Here is a 19,421-nt window from a genome sequence, read left to right as displayed (position 1 = left end):
TATGCATAAATCAACTCAAGATGGATCAAACATTTAAATCTGACCTAAAACCATAAAAATTCTAGAGGATAACATTGGACAACCCCTTCTAGATATTGGCCTAGGCAAAGAGTTCATGACCAAGAACCCAAAAGCAAATGCAACAAAAACAAAGATAAATAGATGAGACTTAAATAAATGTAAAAGCTTCTGCACAGCAAAAGGAACAGTCAGCAGAGTAAACAGACAACCCACAGAGTGGGAGAAAATCTTCACAAACTATGCCTCCAACAAAGGACTAATAGCCAGAATCTACAAGGAACTCAAACAAGTCAGCAAGAAGAAAATAATAATAATAATCCCATCAAAAAGTGGGCTAAGGACATGAATAGACAATTCTCAAAAGAAGATATGCAAATGGCCAAAAAAAATGAAAAAATGCTCATCATCACGTATTATCAGGGAAATGCAAATTAAAACCACAGTGCGATACCACCTTATTCTTGTAAGAATGGCTATCATTTAAAAATCAAAAAATAAGGCCGAGTGCAGTGGCTCACGCCTGTAATCCCAACACTTTTAGGAGGCCAAGGCAGGCAGATCACTTGAGGCCAGGAGTTTGAGACCAGTCTGGCCAACATGGTGAAACCCTGTCACTACCAAAAATACAAAAATTAGCCGGGTGTAGTGGTGTGTGCCTGTAGTCCCAGATACCTGGGAGGTTGAGGAAGGAGAGTTGCGTGAACCTGGGATGTGGAGGTTGTTGTGAGCCAAGATTGTACCACTGCACTCCAGCCTGGGTGACAAAGCCAGACTCCCTCTCAAAAAGAAAAAGAAAATGCAAAGGCATAAGAATGTTACAATGGGACTTTGGGAACTTGGCGGAAGGGTGAGAGGGGTGTAAGGGATAAAAGACTACACATTGGATGCGGTGTACACTGCCCAGGTGATGGGTGCACCGTAATCTCAGAAATCGCACCTAAAGAACATATCCTGTAACCAAACACCACCTGTTCCCCCAAAAACCTAATAAAATAAAAATAAATAATAAAACAATGGAACATTTTTTAAAATAATGATGATAAATAGTAAAGGAATGAACCAAAAATAATCAATGTTACCAGTACAAAGTCAACTATTGGAGAATCTCTGATAATTAGGAGAATTACTTTTCTTCTATATCATTATTTTTGTTGCTTTGTAATGTATGTTGAGAATACAATGGATGAAAATAAACAAATTCTTCAGATTTGTGATCAGCATAATATTCTCCTAGAAAAAAAACAGATACATGTGTTACATATGGTCTAGCCATCTCTCAATTCAAGTACATTACAACAGGCACATCACAACAATGCCTTATTTTTAGAAGAAACCATTTTGGGAGAAATGCCAGTTATTTTTCTATGAAAAGGATTAAAGCCAACCCATAATTTAAAATTTCTTGTCTCTAGAGGGATGGCAGCATTCCTTCGTGCCTTAACAACTTTCCAGAAGGCAAATTACTTTAAACACGTTTTCCTTATGCACAAAGTGTGTTTCCTCTTTAATTGCCTCAGCAGCTTAGCACAGGTGGAATCCTATTTATAATATTCAGTGAGGTATAATGAGGCCACTGCAATATTCCCTGCTGCACAGGGTCTGGGAAGATATGAGACTGGAGAGTGCTTCTTCTTGTGCCAGTTCTGTAGTTTCGGAAAGGATCTCTGGCTCTGAATTGGGGACACTCTGCCTCCTCTTCATTAGCAGGAAATAGTCAGCAATAATCAATACAGTGCAAATAATAATGTTACCATTTTAGAGGATGAAAGAGTATATTAACTATATGGAGATGTGGCATGGAGGAAGGCTTTATTAAAGATAAGGAAATAATCCACTTGAGGAGTGTTGTAAGGTTTTTGAGGTGGCAAGAATGGGTAGGTTGGAATCACAAATAGAGGAGTTTACCATAGAAAAAGAAGAAATAACCTCTTTGCCAGGCGCGGTGCCTCACGCCTGTAATCCCAGCACTTTGGGAGGCCAAGGCGGGCGGATCACCTGAGGCCGGGAGTTCGAGACCAGCCTGACCAACATGGAGAAACCCCGTTTCTACTAAAAATACAAAATTAGCCAGGCGTGGTGTTGCATGCCTGTAATCCCAGCTGCTCAGGAGGCTGAGGCAGGAGAATTGCTTGAACCCAGGAGGCAGAGATTGCAGCGAGCCAAGATTGCACCATGGCACTCCAGCCTAGGCAACAAGAGCAAAACTCTGTCTCAAAAAAAGAAAGAAAAAAAAGAAAAGAAAAATAAAAGAAGAAATAACCTCTCTTGTTACAAAAGGAAAGGAAGTGAGGATGAGTAAAGTAAGGAAAGGTGGCTGGGCGCGGTGGCTCACGCCTGTAATCCCAGCACTTTGGGAGGCCGCGGCGGGTGGATCACGAGGTCAAGAGATCGAGACTATCCTGGCCAACATGATGAAACCCCGTTTCTACTAAAAATACAAAAAATTAGCCGGACGTGGTGGCAGGCGCCTATAGTCCCAGCTACTCAGGAGGCTGAGGCAGGAGAATGACGTGAACCCGGGAGGCGGAGCTTGCAGTGAGCTGAGATCGCGCCACTGCACTCCAGCCTGGGCGACAGAGCGAGACTCCGTCTCAAAAGCAAACAAACAAACAAAACAAACAAGGAAAGGTAACAGAATTCTCAGATGTGATTCTATTTTCTTTGGGCAAGGGGTGGTTTGAAAGCCAGGAGTCATAGGTTATGATTTCAAAGGAAGTGGAAGAGGTTGAAATAGTTTTTGCATTTTACTGGAGAAATATGCTAATAATAAGAGCTAATACTTTTATAATGTTCACCATGTGCCAATCACTAATCCAAGCATATTTCATGGACTAACTTAATTAATTTTCACCACAACCCTATGCGGCGTAGGTACTTTTATCTTCTTTTATAGATGAGAAAATTAAAGCACAGAGATTAAGTGACTTTCTCAATGTCTCTCACATTGTAAGTGATGGAGCTAGGATTCAAACCCAGACTGTCTGGCTCCAGAGTCCATGTGCTTAGCCATCATTCAACAAAGATAGCTTAATAGACATAATATTTGTTAGCGACCATGGATCAATGTGTTACCTGTTTTTCTATTAGTGATTTTTTTTAAGGGTCAGGGTCTCGCTCTGTTGCCCAGGCTGGAGTGCAGTGGTGTGATCATGGCTCACTGCATCCTCTAACTTCCGGGCTCAAGCAGTCCTCCCACCACAGCCTCCTGACTAGCTGGGACTACAGGCATGAGCCATCATGCCTGGCTTCCTATTAGTGATTTTTCAACATCTCTAAATAGGCATGGAAAAGATACAGACTTTAAAGTCTGTACATTCTGTGTATTTTGATTTTTAACACCCAAATAAGGTGTATTCTGTAGTTTAGTAGGACAAAGTTGATTATCTTATTGTCATGACTAGTGGATGGAGTTTAGAAATAAATCAAGAATGTTTTTAAAAATTGAATTCAGTTTTTGTTTTTTTTTCTTAGACAGAGTCTCGCTCTGTCACCAGGCTGGAGTGCAGTGGCGTGATCTTGGTTCACTGTAACCTCCACCTCCCGGGTTCAAGCGATTCCCCTGCCTCAGCCTCCCAACTAGCTGGGACTACAGGTGTGCATCACCACGCCCAGCTAGTTTTTTTGTATTTTAGTAGAGATGGGGTTTCACCATGTTAGCCAGGATGGTCTCGATCTCCTGACCTCGTGATCCACCTGCCTCAGCCTCCCAAAGTGCTGGGATTACAGGCGTGAGCCACCGTGCCTGGCCTGAATTCAGTTTTAAAAGAATTAGATTAGCTGTTTTGTTTGTTTGAGACAGGGTCTCACTCTGTCACCCAGGCTGGAGTGCAGTGGCACAATCACAGCTCACTGCAGCCTCAACCTCCCAGGCTCAAGCAATCCTTCTGCCCCAGCCTCCCAAGTAGCTGGGAATATAGGCACATGCCACCACACCCGGCTAATTTTTAAATTTTTTGTAGATACAGGCACCCACTATGTTGCCCAGGCTTGTCTCAAACTCCTGGGCTTGAGCAGTCCTCCTGCCCCAGCCTCCCAAAGTGCTGGGATTATAGCCATGTGTCGCTGTGTCTGGCCTAGATTAGCTGTTTTGATCAGTGACTTTTATGATCAAACCTCCATGAAAATAACTTTTTAAAAGCTCATAATACTATTGGCTTTACTTTGTCAAAATTTGGGTAAATTTTGGGTAAATGGAATTATGTCATTCACAGGAATGTTCTCATGTATCCTTGCCAAATTGATAGATTGATTGATAATGATTGCCTTATTATAACTTGTTCTGAAAACCTTATGGAAAGATTTAGGATCCCAGGGTTTTTTTGTAAAACTATGTTGGTTAAGATATTAAATTGGAGGCCGGGCGCGGTGGCTCACGCCTGTAATCCCAGCACTTTGGGAGGCCGAGGCGGGCAGATCACGAGGTCAGGAGATCAAGACCATCCTGGCTAACACGGTGAAACCCCATCTCTACTAAAAATACAAAAAAATTAGCCGGGCGTGGTAGTGGGCGCCTGTAGTCCCAGCTACTCGGGAGGCTGAGGCAGGAGAATGGCGTGAACCCGGGAGGTGGAGCTTGCAGTGAGCCGAGATCGCGCCACTGCATTCCAGCCTGGGCGACAAAGCAAGACTCCGTCTCAAAAAAAAAAAAAAAAAAAAAAAAGATATTAAATTGGAATTGCTTTCTTCACAAGGTATTGTATCCCATCTACTTTTCAGCTTGCTGCTTGTGGAACTCCATCAGTGTCAAAAGATTAAATGTATTAGAGGTATTAGATTTGTATTTGCAGGTATATTTATAAGGAAGTAAAATACTCCTTGAGATAAGAAAATAATACTTTTGATAGTTCACTGGAACCATCTTTTGAAGTGAAACTAGTGTTTCTTTGGGAAAATTTGGGCATGAGGCTCTGTAAAAATGTTCAAAGCCCTGACATTATGGTATGGAAACTGCCAGTCTTCTCCTGAAGGCTGTCTCCTACCAGATTTGAAAATGTTTACTAACAGATTTGAAAATGTTTTTTCAGGCTAATGAAAAAGTTTCTAAATTAAAAACTATTGGCAAAGGGGGAAGGGATACTGGAAGACAATGTCTAGCCTTCCTTTTGTGGTGAGCTGCAGAAGCTAGGTGGGGAGTAAATAAACAGTGCATATTCTCCTTTACTTTGGTACTTGGCTCTGCTTATTTAAGATAATTTTAAAGGATAGTAAGTAAATCAACTATCACAAAATAAATAAGTTATTAAGGAACAGTATAAGGTGAGCTAGATAAATGAATAAAAATAAGAGAGTATATCAACTGATGGGTAAAGAAAATGCATATATATTCATACAATGGAATATTATTTGACATTAAAAAAGAAATGAAGTGCTGATGTATGCTACAACATGGATTGGAAACCATTACACTAAGTTAAAGAAGCTGTCTCAGAAAACACATATTATATGATTCCATTTATATGGAACGTCCAAAAGAGTCAAATCCATAGAGACAGAAAGTTAATTAATGTTTACCTAGAGCTGAAATGATGGGGAACTGGGGTGTGACAGCTGAGAGGTAAAGGAATCCTTTTTAGGGTAATGAAAAGGTCCTAACATTGTTAGGTTGTGATTGTTGTGATGATACACAATTCTGCAAATGTACTAAAAGCCATTGAATTGTACACTTTAAAAGAGTGAATTTTATGGTATGTGAATTGTATCCCAGTGAAGCTATTTTTTAAAAAAGAGAGAGAACCCAGGTTCTTCTGTCTTCTGTTGTCTGACCCAGTTCACTGCTTGCCCTCAACAGCTCCTATTATAGCCCCAAGATGACTGCTGCATTCCGGGATATCAGATATCAAGTGCAGCCTATAATGTCCAAAGCAAGGAAAAGTGTTCCTAAGAGTGCCTTTGTCAGGGAGGATGTTTTTTTGAAACCCCCAGCAGACTCCTCAGGTGTCATATTAGTCAGAATCATTTGCAGGGGAAAGGAAAATGCTAGGTTTGCTTAGACCAATCACAATTCACCTGTGACTAAGAAGACATTAAAAGAGCTTTAAAAAAAAAGAGCTTAAAAGGTCATGCGATACCTGAACTAAACTATCATTTGATTGGGTTCTGAGGACTTCAGGACTTAAAGGGAAGCTTCCTTTGTGCTCACACTCTCTTAGCTGCAAGTTATAGCTGTTAAAGAAAAGATTATTCTGACTTGTTAAAACAGTAGGGAAGACTACTCAAGACTATTGCAGTAGAGGTCAACTCTTTTGCAATAGATGAGAGAGGTTGAGCTCAATTCCAAACACAAGGACAAGTAGAGATTTATAGCCAGCAAGTAGGTTGAGAGAGTGGATGAATGGAAAATTACTAAGAGGAGACATCAAGGGTAAGGGGATTCTTGCTAAAGACAGGCCAAGGGTTTATACATCAAAGCTACGGAATAAGGAACTAGATCCAATATCAAGAGTGGGGGGATTTTCACTGAAATGACTTAGTGGGGTTCCTATAAGACCGGGCTATGCAGGCCTGGCAAGGACAGGATGGACACTGAAGGCCAAGGTGAGGGCTTAGTTGCAAAAAGGGCTCAGGGGAGCCTAACTAAAGTTAGGTCAAAGGAGAGTCTTTGTCATAGCTCAGGTTTGAAGTTTTTGTCTTTCTTTTTTTTCTTTCTTATTATTTGTTTAAAAGCCAACAATTTGAAATCAAATAACTTTTGTCAGGTCTTTAGTGCAATACAGATTTTTCTTTAACTACTTTTACTTCAGAAAGTAAGACGTGTACCTCTTCACTGAAAAAAAAATCATGAATATTCTCTTCATTGTTGTATTGTATTTTATTTATTTATTTTTTTGAGATAGTTTTACTCTTGTTGCCCAGGCTGGAGTGCAATGGTGTGATCTCAGCTCACCGCAACCTCTGCCTCCCGGGCTCAAACGATTCTCCTGCCTCAGCCTCCCGAGTAGCTGGGACCACAGGCATGTGCCATCACACCCAGCTAATTTTATATTTTTAGTAGAGATGGGGTTTCTCCGTGTTGGTCAAGCTGGTCTCGAACTCCCGACCTCAGGTGATCCACCCACCTTGGCCTCCCAAAGTGCTGGGATTACAGGCATGAGCCCCCGCGCCTGGCCTGCATTTTTTTAAATAAGATATAACGTGTAGTCTTCATTAATTACTTAAATTAGATCTTCGACTAACAGGCTTATTACTAACAGATCAATTCTAGTAAAATAAAATAGAGTTTTGAACACATGCATTTTCTGCAACTTCTGTGAAACCTGAACCGACATTACCAAGATGCTGATTATTATGAGGACCTGCCATTCCACATACTATGTACTTAAGATCGTTTGGAAGCAAATTCCTGTTCAGATAATTTAAAATCTGACGATGCAGTGATAGTTTTTATTAGGATAAAATCAAAATAGTTAAAATGCATGCATAGTACATTTTAAAATGAAAATCTATGTAATCCCCATCTTAAGAACCTAAGAGAATCCCAAAAGTTCATTTGTTACTTTTGATGTTTTGGTATTCCCAACACATTTTCTCCTAAAAAGCAATATCACAAATGATGGTTAAATTGCTTTGTTAGTCCTAAGAGCCTATATAGTCAGTTATGTAATTGAACTTTATAATAATGTTAGTAACCGTAAACCATTTTGAAGCACTAGTGGAAAGGAGTGGGAAAAAGGGGGCTTGAACTTTGGCATCGGCATCTCTGGTTGTGATGGAAGCAGGTGATATCAGTGGAGGAGACTCTAAGAAAAATTGCTCACTTGGGAAGAGGAGGGGGAATCCATCTGAGACTAGAGGTTTAGCAATTATATAGTTTGTAAGTCTGGACTGGATAGTAATGAATGTACCTTAAAAGTACTCCATCTTGACATGTACATTTTGAAAGGCTTATCACAGTAAATATAGCTCTTTAGGCAAATATGCACTTTATTAAAGTGGTTCAGTTGCCATGACAACATATCCAGAATTTATAGCTCCTTATTTTGACAGTACTTCACTTCCACTTTCCAAGGCACAGAAATCCAAGGCTAAAGTTCTTAACAGCCCCTACTCTCATTGTGTGATGAATTTCTGTGGTTTAGAAAACTTAGACATGCAAAATGTAGTTTGCAGAATCTGTCATGTGACTTTATAGTCATATGTATGAATTTTAAGTAGGTATTTTTCAGTTTTGAAATGCTTCCTTTTTAATTTTTTATTATTGCCAAAGCTACATAGTATCATAGTTTAATGACCAGAGATCCAAAAAATAACAGTCCCCTAACCTTATTTCTCAAAGGCAACAACCTTCTTTTCTTTCAGCTGATTTTTTTTTTAGTATTTACTTCAAATCCCTCAACACCATACTTATATTGCTGCTTTGTTTGTATTACTATTTGCTTTGTAATTTTAGCTGTCATAAATTGGCTTCTTAATACGGAAGATTAAATTTTAGCCCTGTCCCCTATTGCCCCACTCTCACACACATATCTTTCTGTTATTTCCATCCTTCCATGAAAGTCATAATCATAGTTTTACTGATTATATAGGAACTTATTACCAATTTTGGCTTGATCAGTATTCACCATGTTTATTATTAGAGCCATATTTATAACATTTACAGGTGAAACATGGTATGCTATGGATATGTTTTCTTCCACAACTCATTTTATTTTCTTTGGCGTTAATAATTATAAAGGTTTTTCTTTTCTTCTTTTATTAGTTTTCTGTGTAGTTGTCACTAATCCATCCTCAAAGTTTCCCCTAGTTATTTAACCTCCTCCCAATATCTTTAAACATTAAGCATTGTATTAATCTCATCTTCTTAAAGAAATTTCATCTGATTCCTTCTGATTAGCTCTAGTCTGAACTGTTACTCTTTAGGCCTGCTGCAGAGCTCTCATCCTGGAGATTTTTACCTCTTTCCTTTATATATTATTTTCTTTCTTTGTTTACTTCCTTGTTTTGTTGGAGCATTTTGTCCAGTAGCCTCCCAAGAAATGGTATATTGGAAGCAAATTATTTGCATTCCTTGCATATTTGAAAATATTACTATTCTATCTGATTTTTAATTAGCTGGATATAAAAATGGGGAAATCATTTTCTCTCATTTCTGGTATTGGTATTGAGAAATCCAATACAATTCAGAATTGTTATTCTATTTTGATTCTATGAAATCTTTTCTTCGCTTTTCTGGAAGCTTATAGAATCATTTCTTTGTCCCAGTGTTCTAAAATTTCTTGATAATGAGCCTCGTTCTGGGTCTATTTTCATTCAATGTGAAAGACACGTAGTGGGTCTTTTCCATTTTTCATTTTGGAAACTCATGCCCTTCAGTTATGTAGAACTTTATTTCTTTGATGATTTTTGTTAGTTTTCTCTGTTTGTTTTCTGAGACTTTTATTATTCATATATTTTCATATATTGCCCTCATGACCTGATCCCCTACCTAATTATTTTACATTTTATATTTGTCTTTTTTTGTTTTTTTGGTTTTTTTTTTTTTTTGAGACAGAGTCTCACTGTTGCCCAGGCTGGAGAGCAGTGGTGTAATCTCGGCTCACTGCAACCTCCACCTCCCAGGTTCAAGCGATTCTCCTGCCTCAACCTCCCAAGTAGCTGGGATTACAGGCACATGCTACCACACCCAGCTAATTTTTGTATTTTTAGTAGAGACGGGGTTTCACCGTGTTGGCCAGGCTGTTCTTGAACTCCTGACCTCAAGTGATCTGCCCGCCTTGGCTTCCCAAAGTGCTTGGATTACAGGCGTGAGCCCCTGCACCTGGCCTATATTTTATATTTTCTGTTTACTTTCTGGGAGATTTCCTTAGCTTAATAACCAATGAATTATCCATTTCTGCTATTATATTTTTCATTTCTGACTACTTTTTTTCTTCTTTATATCTGTTTTTTTTGTAGCATACTGATCTTGTTTTATAAATGCAATCTCTTCCAGTTTTCTTAGCTCTGTATATGTGATCCGTTCATACATGTTGCTTTCTACAAATATCTGTTGATCTTTGGTTGGTTGCTTATATTTACAAGAAAGACACTAACCACTGACTAGAAGCTCTGTGCATGTATACAATTTATAGACTGTGGCCTTCAATAAATGGTGATCTGAATGGGATGTCTCCCTGGGAAACCCCTGATAGCAGTATCTTTAGTTTTTTTCTCTTGGCTGGTCAGATTCCTTAGAAAAGAATCACTTTATATGATTCTGCTCTCTTGCCTGAAGGACATAAGCCTGTTTCTGTTTTGGGAAGTATAGGGGTAAGAAGGCTGGGACAGAGGGGCAGATCTCAGCATTTATTTTGTCAATTTCATGTAATCCCCATGAGTTTTGTAGGATATACCTATCATCAATATAGGATTCCTCCATCCAAATACCCTCTATTTTATCCACTCCAGAGAATAAGTCTGTAGTTTTCTACCAGAATGGTTATGGTAGTTACCTATTATATGGAATAGGTAGAGAGAGGGTAAATAGCAGTATTGCACATAATCAACTACTTAAACATTATTTCAGCAGGTCCTCCTAACCACACTCCTACCCCCCATTCCAGAGGTGTCATTTTCTGAGCCTTTTTAGATGACTGCAACGTAAATCAAGTGCTTCTCCACTTTCCATAGCCAGTTTAGGATCTGTGAGATTGGTTAATCAGTTATCAGTCATTATCTGCTTTTTAGCTTCCAAAGTTTTCTTGCTATTGACTTTTCTCCAGTTCTCTTTGTCCCTTTATACTTGCTATCTTTTAAACATAGCATTGAGAAGGAGCAGAAGTTAAATGTGGTCAGCCTGGTATCTTTTTCCACAATTTCTACATAACCAGTTTTTAAAAGTTAAAAGATAACATATATTCAGATTTTAAACTTAATTCATGCTATCCTCTTTAATTCGTATTTGCTTCATATCAAATTGATTTTTCACTCTTAGTAAGTAACTTGGCCTCAAGTTATCTGTTAATCTGAACTTTTTAAATTTTCTTCCTTCTGTGTCATAATTGTTCTATATGTTCCCCTGTTCTCTCAGACCTCACTACCGTTGTCTTCATCCCATCACTCCAGCCTCTTCGGGAACCTTCTCCATCCCAGAGATAAGCTAAATGACCTCATTTCCATTTCTCTTAATCTGTGTACTCCTTGAACTGCTTATTTGTAAGTCTACCTAAGTTTCTTAGGTAAAAAAAAAAAAAAAAAAAACTTTCCTTAAACCTTAAGCTTCAGTCCCTGATTGCTTACTGTTTTCAATCTTCCCTTTTAAAAAAAATGCTCTTCATCTGATTTTTTTGCTTTCTGTTTTCTCCTTAACTCTGTTCTACTTGGTCTTATATATAAACTTTTTTGAAAATCACCTTCTAAACAAAACTGCCAACTCCTTCTTGGCCATAGCCTACTTGACTACCTCCTTTCCATTGAAACCCATTGTTGTGTTGTTTTTTAATTCTTCTAATTCTTGTCTTCTTCTCATTTAATTGCTCAGTTTTTCCCCTTCTTGTCCCTCTTCTTTTACATTTTCCTTATATGTGGGCTTCTATTTCCTTAGGCTACCTAGAGAACAATGCAGCTAAAAGTTCATATTTACTGATTTTCAAGCCATTTTTCTTGCTTTATTAAAAGTGACATAAATTTTAAATAATCATTTTTATGACACTAATAAGGTTTACCTTTTAATATTTAGGCAGGTGCTGTAAAGGATTATATTAAGATGATGCTTCAGAACGATTCGCTTAAATTTCTGGTTTTTGCTCACCATTTAAGCATGCTCCAAGCTTGCACAGAAGCAGTCATCGAAAATAAGGTATGTTGCCATTTTTTAACTAAATACTTTTTAGAATGCATATTTTTACTATACTAAACATCAGTTGTAGTCTCATAGTTGAGGTGTTTTTTGTCTTCTTTAGATGATGGTATATAAATTATTACACATTTTTCTTGAAAATTATATTAATATTATATGATGATGATTATATACTATTAAATTTTCTCTTTTCTTAACTGATCTCATAATTTTCCACTGACCAAATTATCTGGATTGATTAAAGATATGCTGCTATGCCAGCCGCCCCATTCGGGAGGGAGGTGGGGGGCAGCCCCCGCCCAGCCAGCCACCCCGTCCGGGAGGTGGGGGGCGCCTCTGCCAGGCCACCCCTTCTGGGAAGTGAGGAGCCCCTCTGCCCGGACGCCACCCTGTCTGGGAGGTGTACCCAACAGCTCATTGACAACAGGCCATGATGACAATGGCGGTTTTGTCAAATAGAAAAGGGGGAAATGTGGGGAAAAGATAGAGAAATCAGATTGTTGCTGTGTCTGTGTAGAAAGAAGTAGACATAGGAGACTCCATTTTGTTCTGTACTAAGAAAAATTCTTCTGCCTTGGGATGCCGTTAATCTATAACCTTACCCCCAACCCCGTGCTCTCTGAAACATGTGCTCTGTCCACTCAGGGTTAAATGGATTAAGGGCGGTGCAAGATGTGCTTTGTTAAACAGATGCTTGAAGGCAGCATGCTCGTTAAGAGTCATCACCACTCCCTAATCTCAAGTACCCAGGGACACAAACACTGCGGAAGGCCGCAGGGTCCTCTGCCTAGGAAAACCAGAGACCCTTGTTCACTTGTTTATCTGCTGACCTTCCCTCCACTATTGTCCTATGACCCTGCCAAATCCCCCTCTGCGAGAAACACCCAAGAATGATCAATAAATACTAAAAATAAATAAATAAAAATAAATAAAAAAAATTTAAAAAAAGGGTTGCTAAAAAAAAAAAAGATATGCTGCCATGATAGGCTATAATGTGAATTTTATTTTTGTTCCTGGATATACCGTTTTAGAGTGGTGTAGGCAGTTAAAAGTTAGACTTTTTATTTACCTACACAGTGGCCTTTGAATGTGGGTGACATAGAGAGGAAAGAAAGAATGAATTTGGCCAATGTTAGTACCCAACTGCAGTCATACTATTTAAACTTCCAGGCAACATATGGAAAATGATTACTAAAATTTAGTGTAGATGTATTTGAAACATATGGCCCAAGTAATTTATCAGGTTAGCTCCATCAAGCCATGTGGCTTTACTGCATCTTCTTAGGTCTACCTTGATTTCCAATAGTCCACCAGTGAGTGACAACATCTTCCTTTGTTTCTATCAAAGATAAAAACTTAGTATACATTGTTTAAACATTAGGTAATATGTTCATTAATATTACCAAAGACATACTTCTAGTGTTTCCTTCATAGGAAGAGTTATAATAAAGTGCTATACATTAAAAGGTACTTTCTCATTGGTTATCATATAGTTTCTGAAAAACACCCTCTAAGAGTTAATTAACCTTAATATTTTTTAAATGATTGGGCAAGAAATTAGATTCATAATATTTTTCTTATTCTGATTCCATTATACCTTAAAACTACTGGGATCGATTCCAAGTATAATAGTCTTTTTTTCTTACATCCATTTCACTGATATGTTTAGAATCCCATTTAGCTTTACTAAGAGTTAAAAATGTAGATATAGGCCAGGTGCGGTGGCTCACACCTGTAATCCCAGCACTTTGGGAGGCCGAGGCGGGCGGATCATCTGAGGTCGGGAGTTCGAGACCAGCCTGACCAACATGGAGAAACTCTGTCTATACTAAAAATAAGAATTAGCCGGGCGTGGTGGCACATACCTGTAATCCCAGCTACTCGGAAGGCTGAGGCAGGAGAATTGCTTGAACCTAGGAGGAGGCAGAGGTTGCAGTGAGCTGAGATCCCGCCATTGCACTCCAGCCTAGGCAATAAGAGCAAAACTTCGTCTCAAAAAAAAAAAAAATGTAGATATTCATGGGGTTGGAGGTGAATTTTTCCCCAACTCTTCCTACCCTGACAATGTATTTTCTTTAGAAAGACCCTCAGAGAATTTTATAATCTTCCTTAATGGCTATTAAATGGTTTACTGGTTAATGTATACTTGCTCTTTGAGGACAGAACGTTAATACGGGACATTCTTTTTAATAATTAACTTGGATATTCCCTTATAAAAGTGAATATTCATATGTTCCAACTATTTAAGGCTATATTTTCTATGGCACTACATATATGAATGAGATTTTTTGAAATTTAGGAGTTATCATTTTTAGAAGTTGAATAATGACTTCTTTTTTTCTTTTTTTTTTTGAGACAGTCTCGCTCAGTCGCCCAGGCTGGAGCGCAGTGGCTAGATCTCCACTCACTGCAAGCTCCGCCTCCCGGGTTCACGCCATTCTTCTGCCTCAGCCTCCCGAGTATCTGGGACTACAGGCGCCCGCCACCACGTCCAGCTAATTTTTTTGTATTTTTTTAGTAGAGATGGGGTTTCGCCATGTTAGCCAGGATGGTCGTGATCTCCTGACCTCGTGATCCATCCTCTTCGGCCTCCCAAAGTGCTGGGATTGCAGAAGTGAGACACCGCGCCCTGCCAATAATGACTTCTTTTTAGCTACTCTAACACATAGTGATAACCCCCTTTTCTCAACTCAAATCATTCTTAAAGACAACAATGTTCAGTTTAACACTTAATGTTTCCCTACTTTTCAAAAATGTGTGTGGGTGCCTCAGTGCCCCACCTCTCTGGAGATGACCATATCACATATTTCTTTAAAGTTTAATAATGTGAAAAACCAGAATTAAAAGCTCTATTTTCCAGCCGGGCGCGATGAGGCGGGGGGATCACGAGGTCAGGAGATGGAGACCATCCTGGCTAACACTGTGAAACCCTGTCTCTACTAAAAATACAAAAAATTAGCCGGGCGTGGTGGCGGGCGCCTATAGTCCCAGCTACTCGGGAGGCTGAGGCAGGAAAATGGCGTGAACCCAGAGGCGGAGCTTGCAGTGAGCAGAGATCCCGCCACTGCACTCCAGCCTGGGTGACAGAGCAAGACTTCGTCACAAAAAAAAAAAAAAAAAAAGCTCTATTTTCCCAGTTAATATTTGGGATATTTCAGAAATAAATGTACTACTCTTCATGAATCCGTGATTTGTGGGCAGAATCATCTTTCTCTTTTCTCACATGTCTGGCTGTATTTTCACTTTAGAATTAGTGATCTTATAACTTTAGAGTTAGTCTGATCCATGGTTTAAAGTTTGCGTGTCAATTTACATAGAATTTTACTGAAGACAACATTAGCTTAATTCATAAAAGATTTGTGGAGCTTCTGCTATATACAAGGCATTGCCCTTGGCATTGATGGGATAAAGATGAATTAGACATAGACTCTACCCTCAAGTAGCTTAAAAGATTAAAAAAATAAGAAATTGTTATAAGAAGCTATTAAAAATCTTGGTTAAGATTCTTCTTGTATAACATTTACCAATCTGTCACCTTAACCAAATTCCATTTTGTTATGTGACCATAAAAATAAGCTGTAAAATATATAAAATGAGATGGGTACATAGGGGCTTGTCCTAAGTTTGCCGTTTTCCTTGTTGATGCTAGACTCGTTACATTAGGATAGATGGAAGTGTTTCATCTTCAGAAAGAATACATCTGGTTAATCAGTTTCAAAAGGATCCTGACACTCGCGTGGCTATCCTAAGCATTCAGGCTGCTGGCCAGGTAAGAAATTTCAAGTCTAAATTTGGTTATGAAATGTCATTGAAATAAGAAAAAAGGCCATTCACTATAACTTTGGTTTATAAACTTGTAACTTTGTATCTGGATGCCTTGTATAATAAATAGTAATTCTTCTTCAGAGAGTTCCAGAAAGTATAATAGAAAGAGGCCTCGATGTCTTTGACACAGATCTCCTAAATTTTCAAGGAAAGGATGTCTTTGAAAGAATATACTTTCAAAGAAGAGTAAGAAGAGTGTAGTTAATTTGATTGTAATATTTTTGCGTGACCTTTTTTCCTTCCTTTGAATTTGTATAGGCTTTTCTTATACCTGTCTTATATCCAACCCTTCACTTACTTGATTGTGTTGCATTAGGACCTGTATGACAAGGTGGCCTGGGGGAAAAGAACTCTTGTCTCAGGACTTTTTATGGAGTGCTTCTGTTTTGTCCCTTAGGATTAAGTTTGAAGGCAAGTAAACAGAAATTCAGATTAAGACTGACTTAAATACACAAAGTTTAATTCTCTTATGTAGACAGTCCAGGCCTAGCCTGATGTTTGCACAAAGTCCTTAGGACCTATACCCCTTCTCGCTTTCTGCTTTACCACTCTTAGCAAGTATGTCTTATCTAAAAGGGCTGCTAGAGCTCCATCTTATCTGCAGTCTAAGCAGCTGCCTGGAGAAAAGCACACTGCATCTCTTATAGTTAGTCCCACAACCACACCTAATTTCAAGGAAAGCTCGGAAGAGTATTCTTTATTCCACGTAGCCCTGCTAAAAATTGGGTGTTATGTTAGAAAGGAATAAGAGAAGGATAGATATTAGGGAAAGTAATGGCAGTCTCTGCCACAGTAGGTAAGAGGGGATCTTCTGGACTGTTTTTCTGCCAGCATTCTAAAATACTTTGTTGTAAATGTCTAAGCTAGGATATTTAACATAGGGAAAAGTAATTGAGCATACTGCTGTTCAGCCAAGCTGGTACATACCAAAGATCTGCTTTTACTCGGCTAATTAAAGTATAAAATTATATACAGAGAGAAACTTTGTGAGGATGAAGCAGTTCCACAACTCTCTGGGAGTTCTAACCAAAAGGAGGGTTGTCTCAATGCTTCCCTCATGTTCAGTTAAACTTCCAATAATCAGAGTTATTTATCTGTTAGACTGTTCCAGCCATAGAGAATATCATCAAAAAGGGCTTAGAATTAGAAATGAAGTACTTAGAGCTGGGGAGGTGCTAAGTAGGAGAAAGCTAGACAGGAGAGTCTAGGACCTTTTGAAATTAATAATGTATGGGGCAGTTACATTTTATTCAAGGCTGTGCTTCTGAAGACCTTATATAAATCAAGACTCATATACTTGAGGACTGATATCTCCATAGGAATAAAGGAAAGTAGAAAGGTCTTTGTTCTTGGTACTGTGAATCTTACATTATAGTTTAGCAGCTGCTTAGAGTGGTATTGATCTTGCCAACATATTTTCCCTTTATGCTTGTATAATCAAATGATGTTTTTTATAAAATTAAAGATGTCTCTCCTTAAATACTACTTTTTATTTTTTCAGCATTATTTCTAATATTCTGTGGCATTTTCAGTCCTAAATAGCAGTACAGTTTAATATATTTGTCTCTGTATTTTTATTACCTCTAACTTCTTTTTCAGAGACTGAGTTTCAGTAAATTTTTCAGCTTGAGAACTAGTACCACCATTTAATTAATGCTAGCATGATTTTGTTATGTGACATGAAAATATTTTAAGTGAAAATAACATATCAAAATAATAGCATAGCAGTCACAAAAGTCACTCACAGGAGTTTGGTGCATATGAACAACAAACAGCACTGATTAAATAATACTCCAAAAAAAGGCAGATATTTCTGTTTACCACCTAATGTCATTTTACTGCTATATGGCTATAGCATAAGCGTGGTTCACATTTCATTCAGCCTACCAACATTAAAGTTATGCATTTTTGGACACATTTTTTTAGTTTGACACATTTTTTAGCTTGAGGATTTTGCATTATTTCATATACTGATTATAAAGCAAGACTTAGTTAATATTTTTATGTCACACTATTTGAAATTCATGAAAATGCAGTTGTACAGAAAATGCAATTGCATTGTATATATTGAGACATAGGCAGTAAATTTCAGGTCTTCGGAATATAACATCACAGGAAGAAAATAGTATAACCAGAGACGTTGTTTTCTTGCTTTATAACATGACAGTGTGAGTTAGATGAAGAGGATGTAAATGCTGTCTGCCTAGTTGCTATAGATACCATATGTTGGAAATTGTATTCTCATTTATAAAGTATTTTATTAGATTTTCCAGTGGTAATGTGAATCTGTTCATCATCAGAGAATAAAGTGATTTAGTTTATATACTTACATCAAGCTGACTTTTGAAATTTTGAAATACCTTTCAAATGTGTTTTTTGTAGTTCACCTAGCTATGTTGCATTAAACATTCTTCATTTGCCTTTCATGAATTAAATCTTAATTTGGCCTAAAATAGACAACTAATTTGTTTTCAAGTCCTTCAGTGTTCTCCATTTAACATGTTCAGAAAGACTTTATTATATATGGCTGTATGTTACATTCTCAATTTATTTGCTTTATTTCACTTAGGGATTAACATTTACTGCAGCAAGTCATGTTGTATTTGCTGAGTTGTACTGGGACCCTGGACATATAAAACAAGCAGAAGACCGAGCTCACAGAATTGGCCAGTGCAGTTCTGTGAATATTCACTACCTTATTGCAAATGGAACCCTAGACACCCTTATGTGGGGAATGTTGAATCGCAAGGTAAAGCTTGAATTTAAATCAAGTTAGCAGCTTACTTACTATTAACCATAGCCAATGTGAGTTAAGAGGCTGAGTTTTAGTGTTTTCAGGCGAAGGATACTTAAGCACATCAAGATAATGATGATAATAGAGACCAAGTTAAGAAAAGGCTTCAATAGTAGTACCTTGCCTGCTCTCCTCTGTAATAAGAGAGGCATGAGCTTCCACGTACTCCTGTTATCTTCCAAGCCCTTCTACTACTTTAGAGGTACAATGATGGGGTTGGCTAGCAAGGAAACGTAATGTTTCAAGCCCCAAGTCCTTTGCGTAACCTAAGAATAAACCTTTTCTAGAAGAATTCTTGAGTTCCAAGCTAATTTTGGACAGAAGGTAGCCTGTACCCAGACTCTAGAAAATGTAGGATTGACATTGCTTGCTCTGTCCTCTCAGCTATCTCATTTCCTCAGTCTTGACAATGTTTATAGAAAGGACTTGACTAAGGATTAGATGATTTCTGGCTGGGCACGGTGGCTCATGCCTCTAATGCCAGCACTTTGGGAGGTCGAGACGGGTGGATCACCTGAGGTCAGGAGTTCGAGACCAGCCTGGCCAACATGGTGAACCCCTGTCTCTACTAAAAATACAAAAAAAATTAGCTGGGCATGGTAGCAGGTGCCTGTAATCCCAGCTACTAGGGAGCCTGAGGCAGGAGAATTGCCTGAAGCTAGGAGGTGGAGGTTGCAGTGAGCTAAGATCGCACCATTGCAACAATTGCACTCCAGCCTGGGTGACAGAGCAAGACTCTGTCTCAAAAAAAAAAGAAAGGATTAGATTATTTCTGGGTTAGTTTGTTAGGGTGGCCATAACAAAGTACCAATCTATATTGGGTAGTTTATAAATAACAGAAATTTATTTCTCATACTTCTGGAGGCTAGAAGTCTGAGATTAGGATGCCAGTATGGTTGAGTTCTGGTGAGGGCCCTCTTCCAAGTTGCTGACTACTGCTTTCTCATTGTGGAAAGAGGGCAAGAAAGCTCTTTGGGGTCTCTTTTATAGGGGACTAAGCCCATTCAT

General features: G+C 38.5%; 1 protein-coding gene across 14 annotated transcripts in view; it reads left to right on the top strand.

Annotated features, from left to right (window-relative positions):
- The window catches only part of ZRANB3 (zinc finger RANBP2-type containing 3), a 368,239-nt gene that overhangs the window by 245,519 nt on the left and 103,299 nt on the right, over positions 1–19,421 (top strand). For all 14 annotated transcript variants that reach the window (XM_055380837.2, XM_055380841.2, XM_055380840.2 and 11 more), the window contains 3 exons: positions 11,675–11,794; positions 15,444–15,563; positions 18,189–18,368. In XM_055380837.2, coding sequence (XP_055236812.1) covers positions 11,675–11,794; positions 15,444–15,563; positions 18,189–18,368 — 420 coding nt within the window. The remainder of the gene's footprint in view (positions 1–11,674; positions 11,795–15,443; positions 15,564–18,188; positions 18,369–19,421) is intronic.

Source organism: Gorilla gorilla, chromosome 11 (genome assembly GCF_029281585.2).
Source record: "Gorilla gorilla gorilla isolate KB3781 chromosome 11, NHGRI_mGorGor1-v2.1_pri, whole genome shotgun sequence".
NCBI classification, from domain to species: domain Eukaryota; kingdom Metazoa; phylum Chordata; class Mammalia; order Primates; family Hominidae; genus Gorilla; species Gorilla gorilla.
This window is presented reverse-complemented; position numbering and strand designations above follow the sequence as displayed.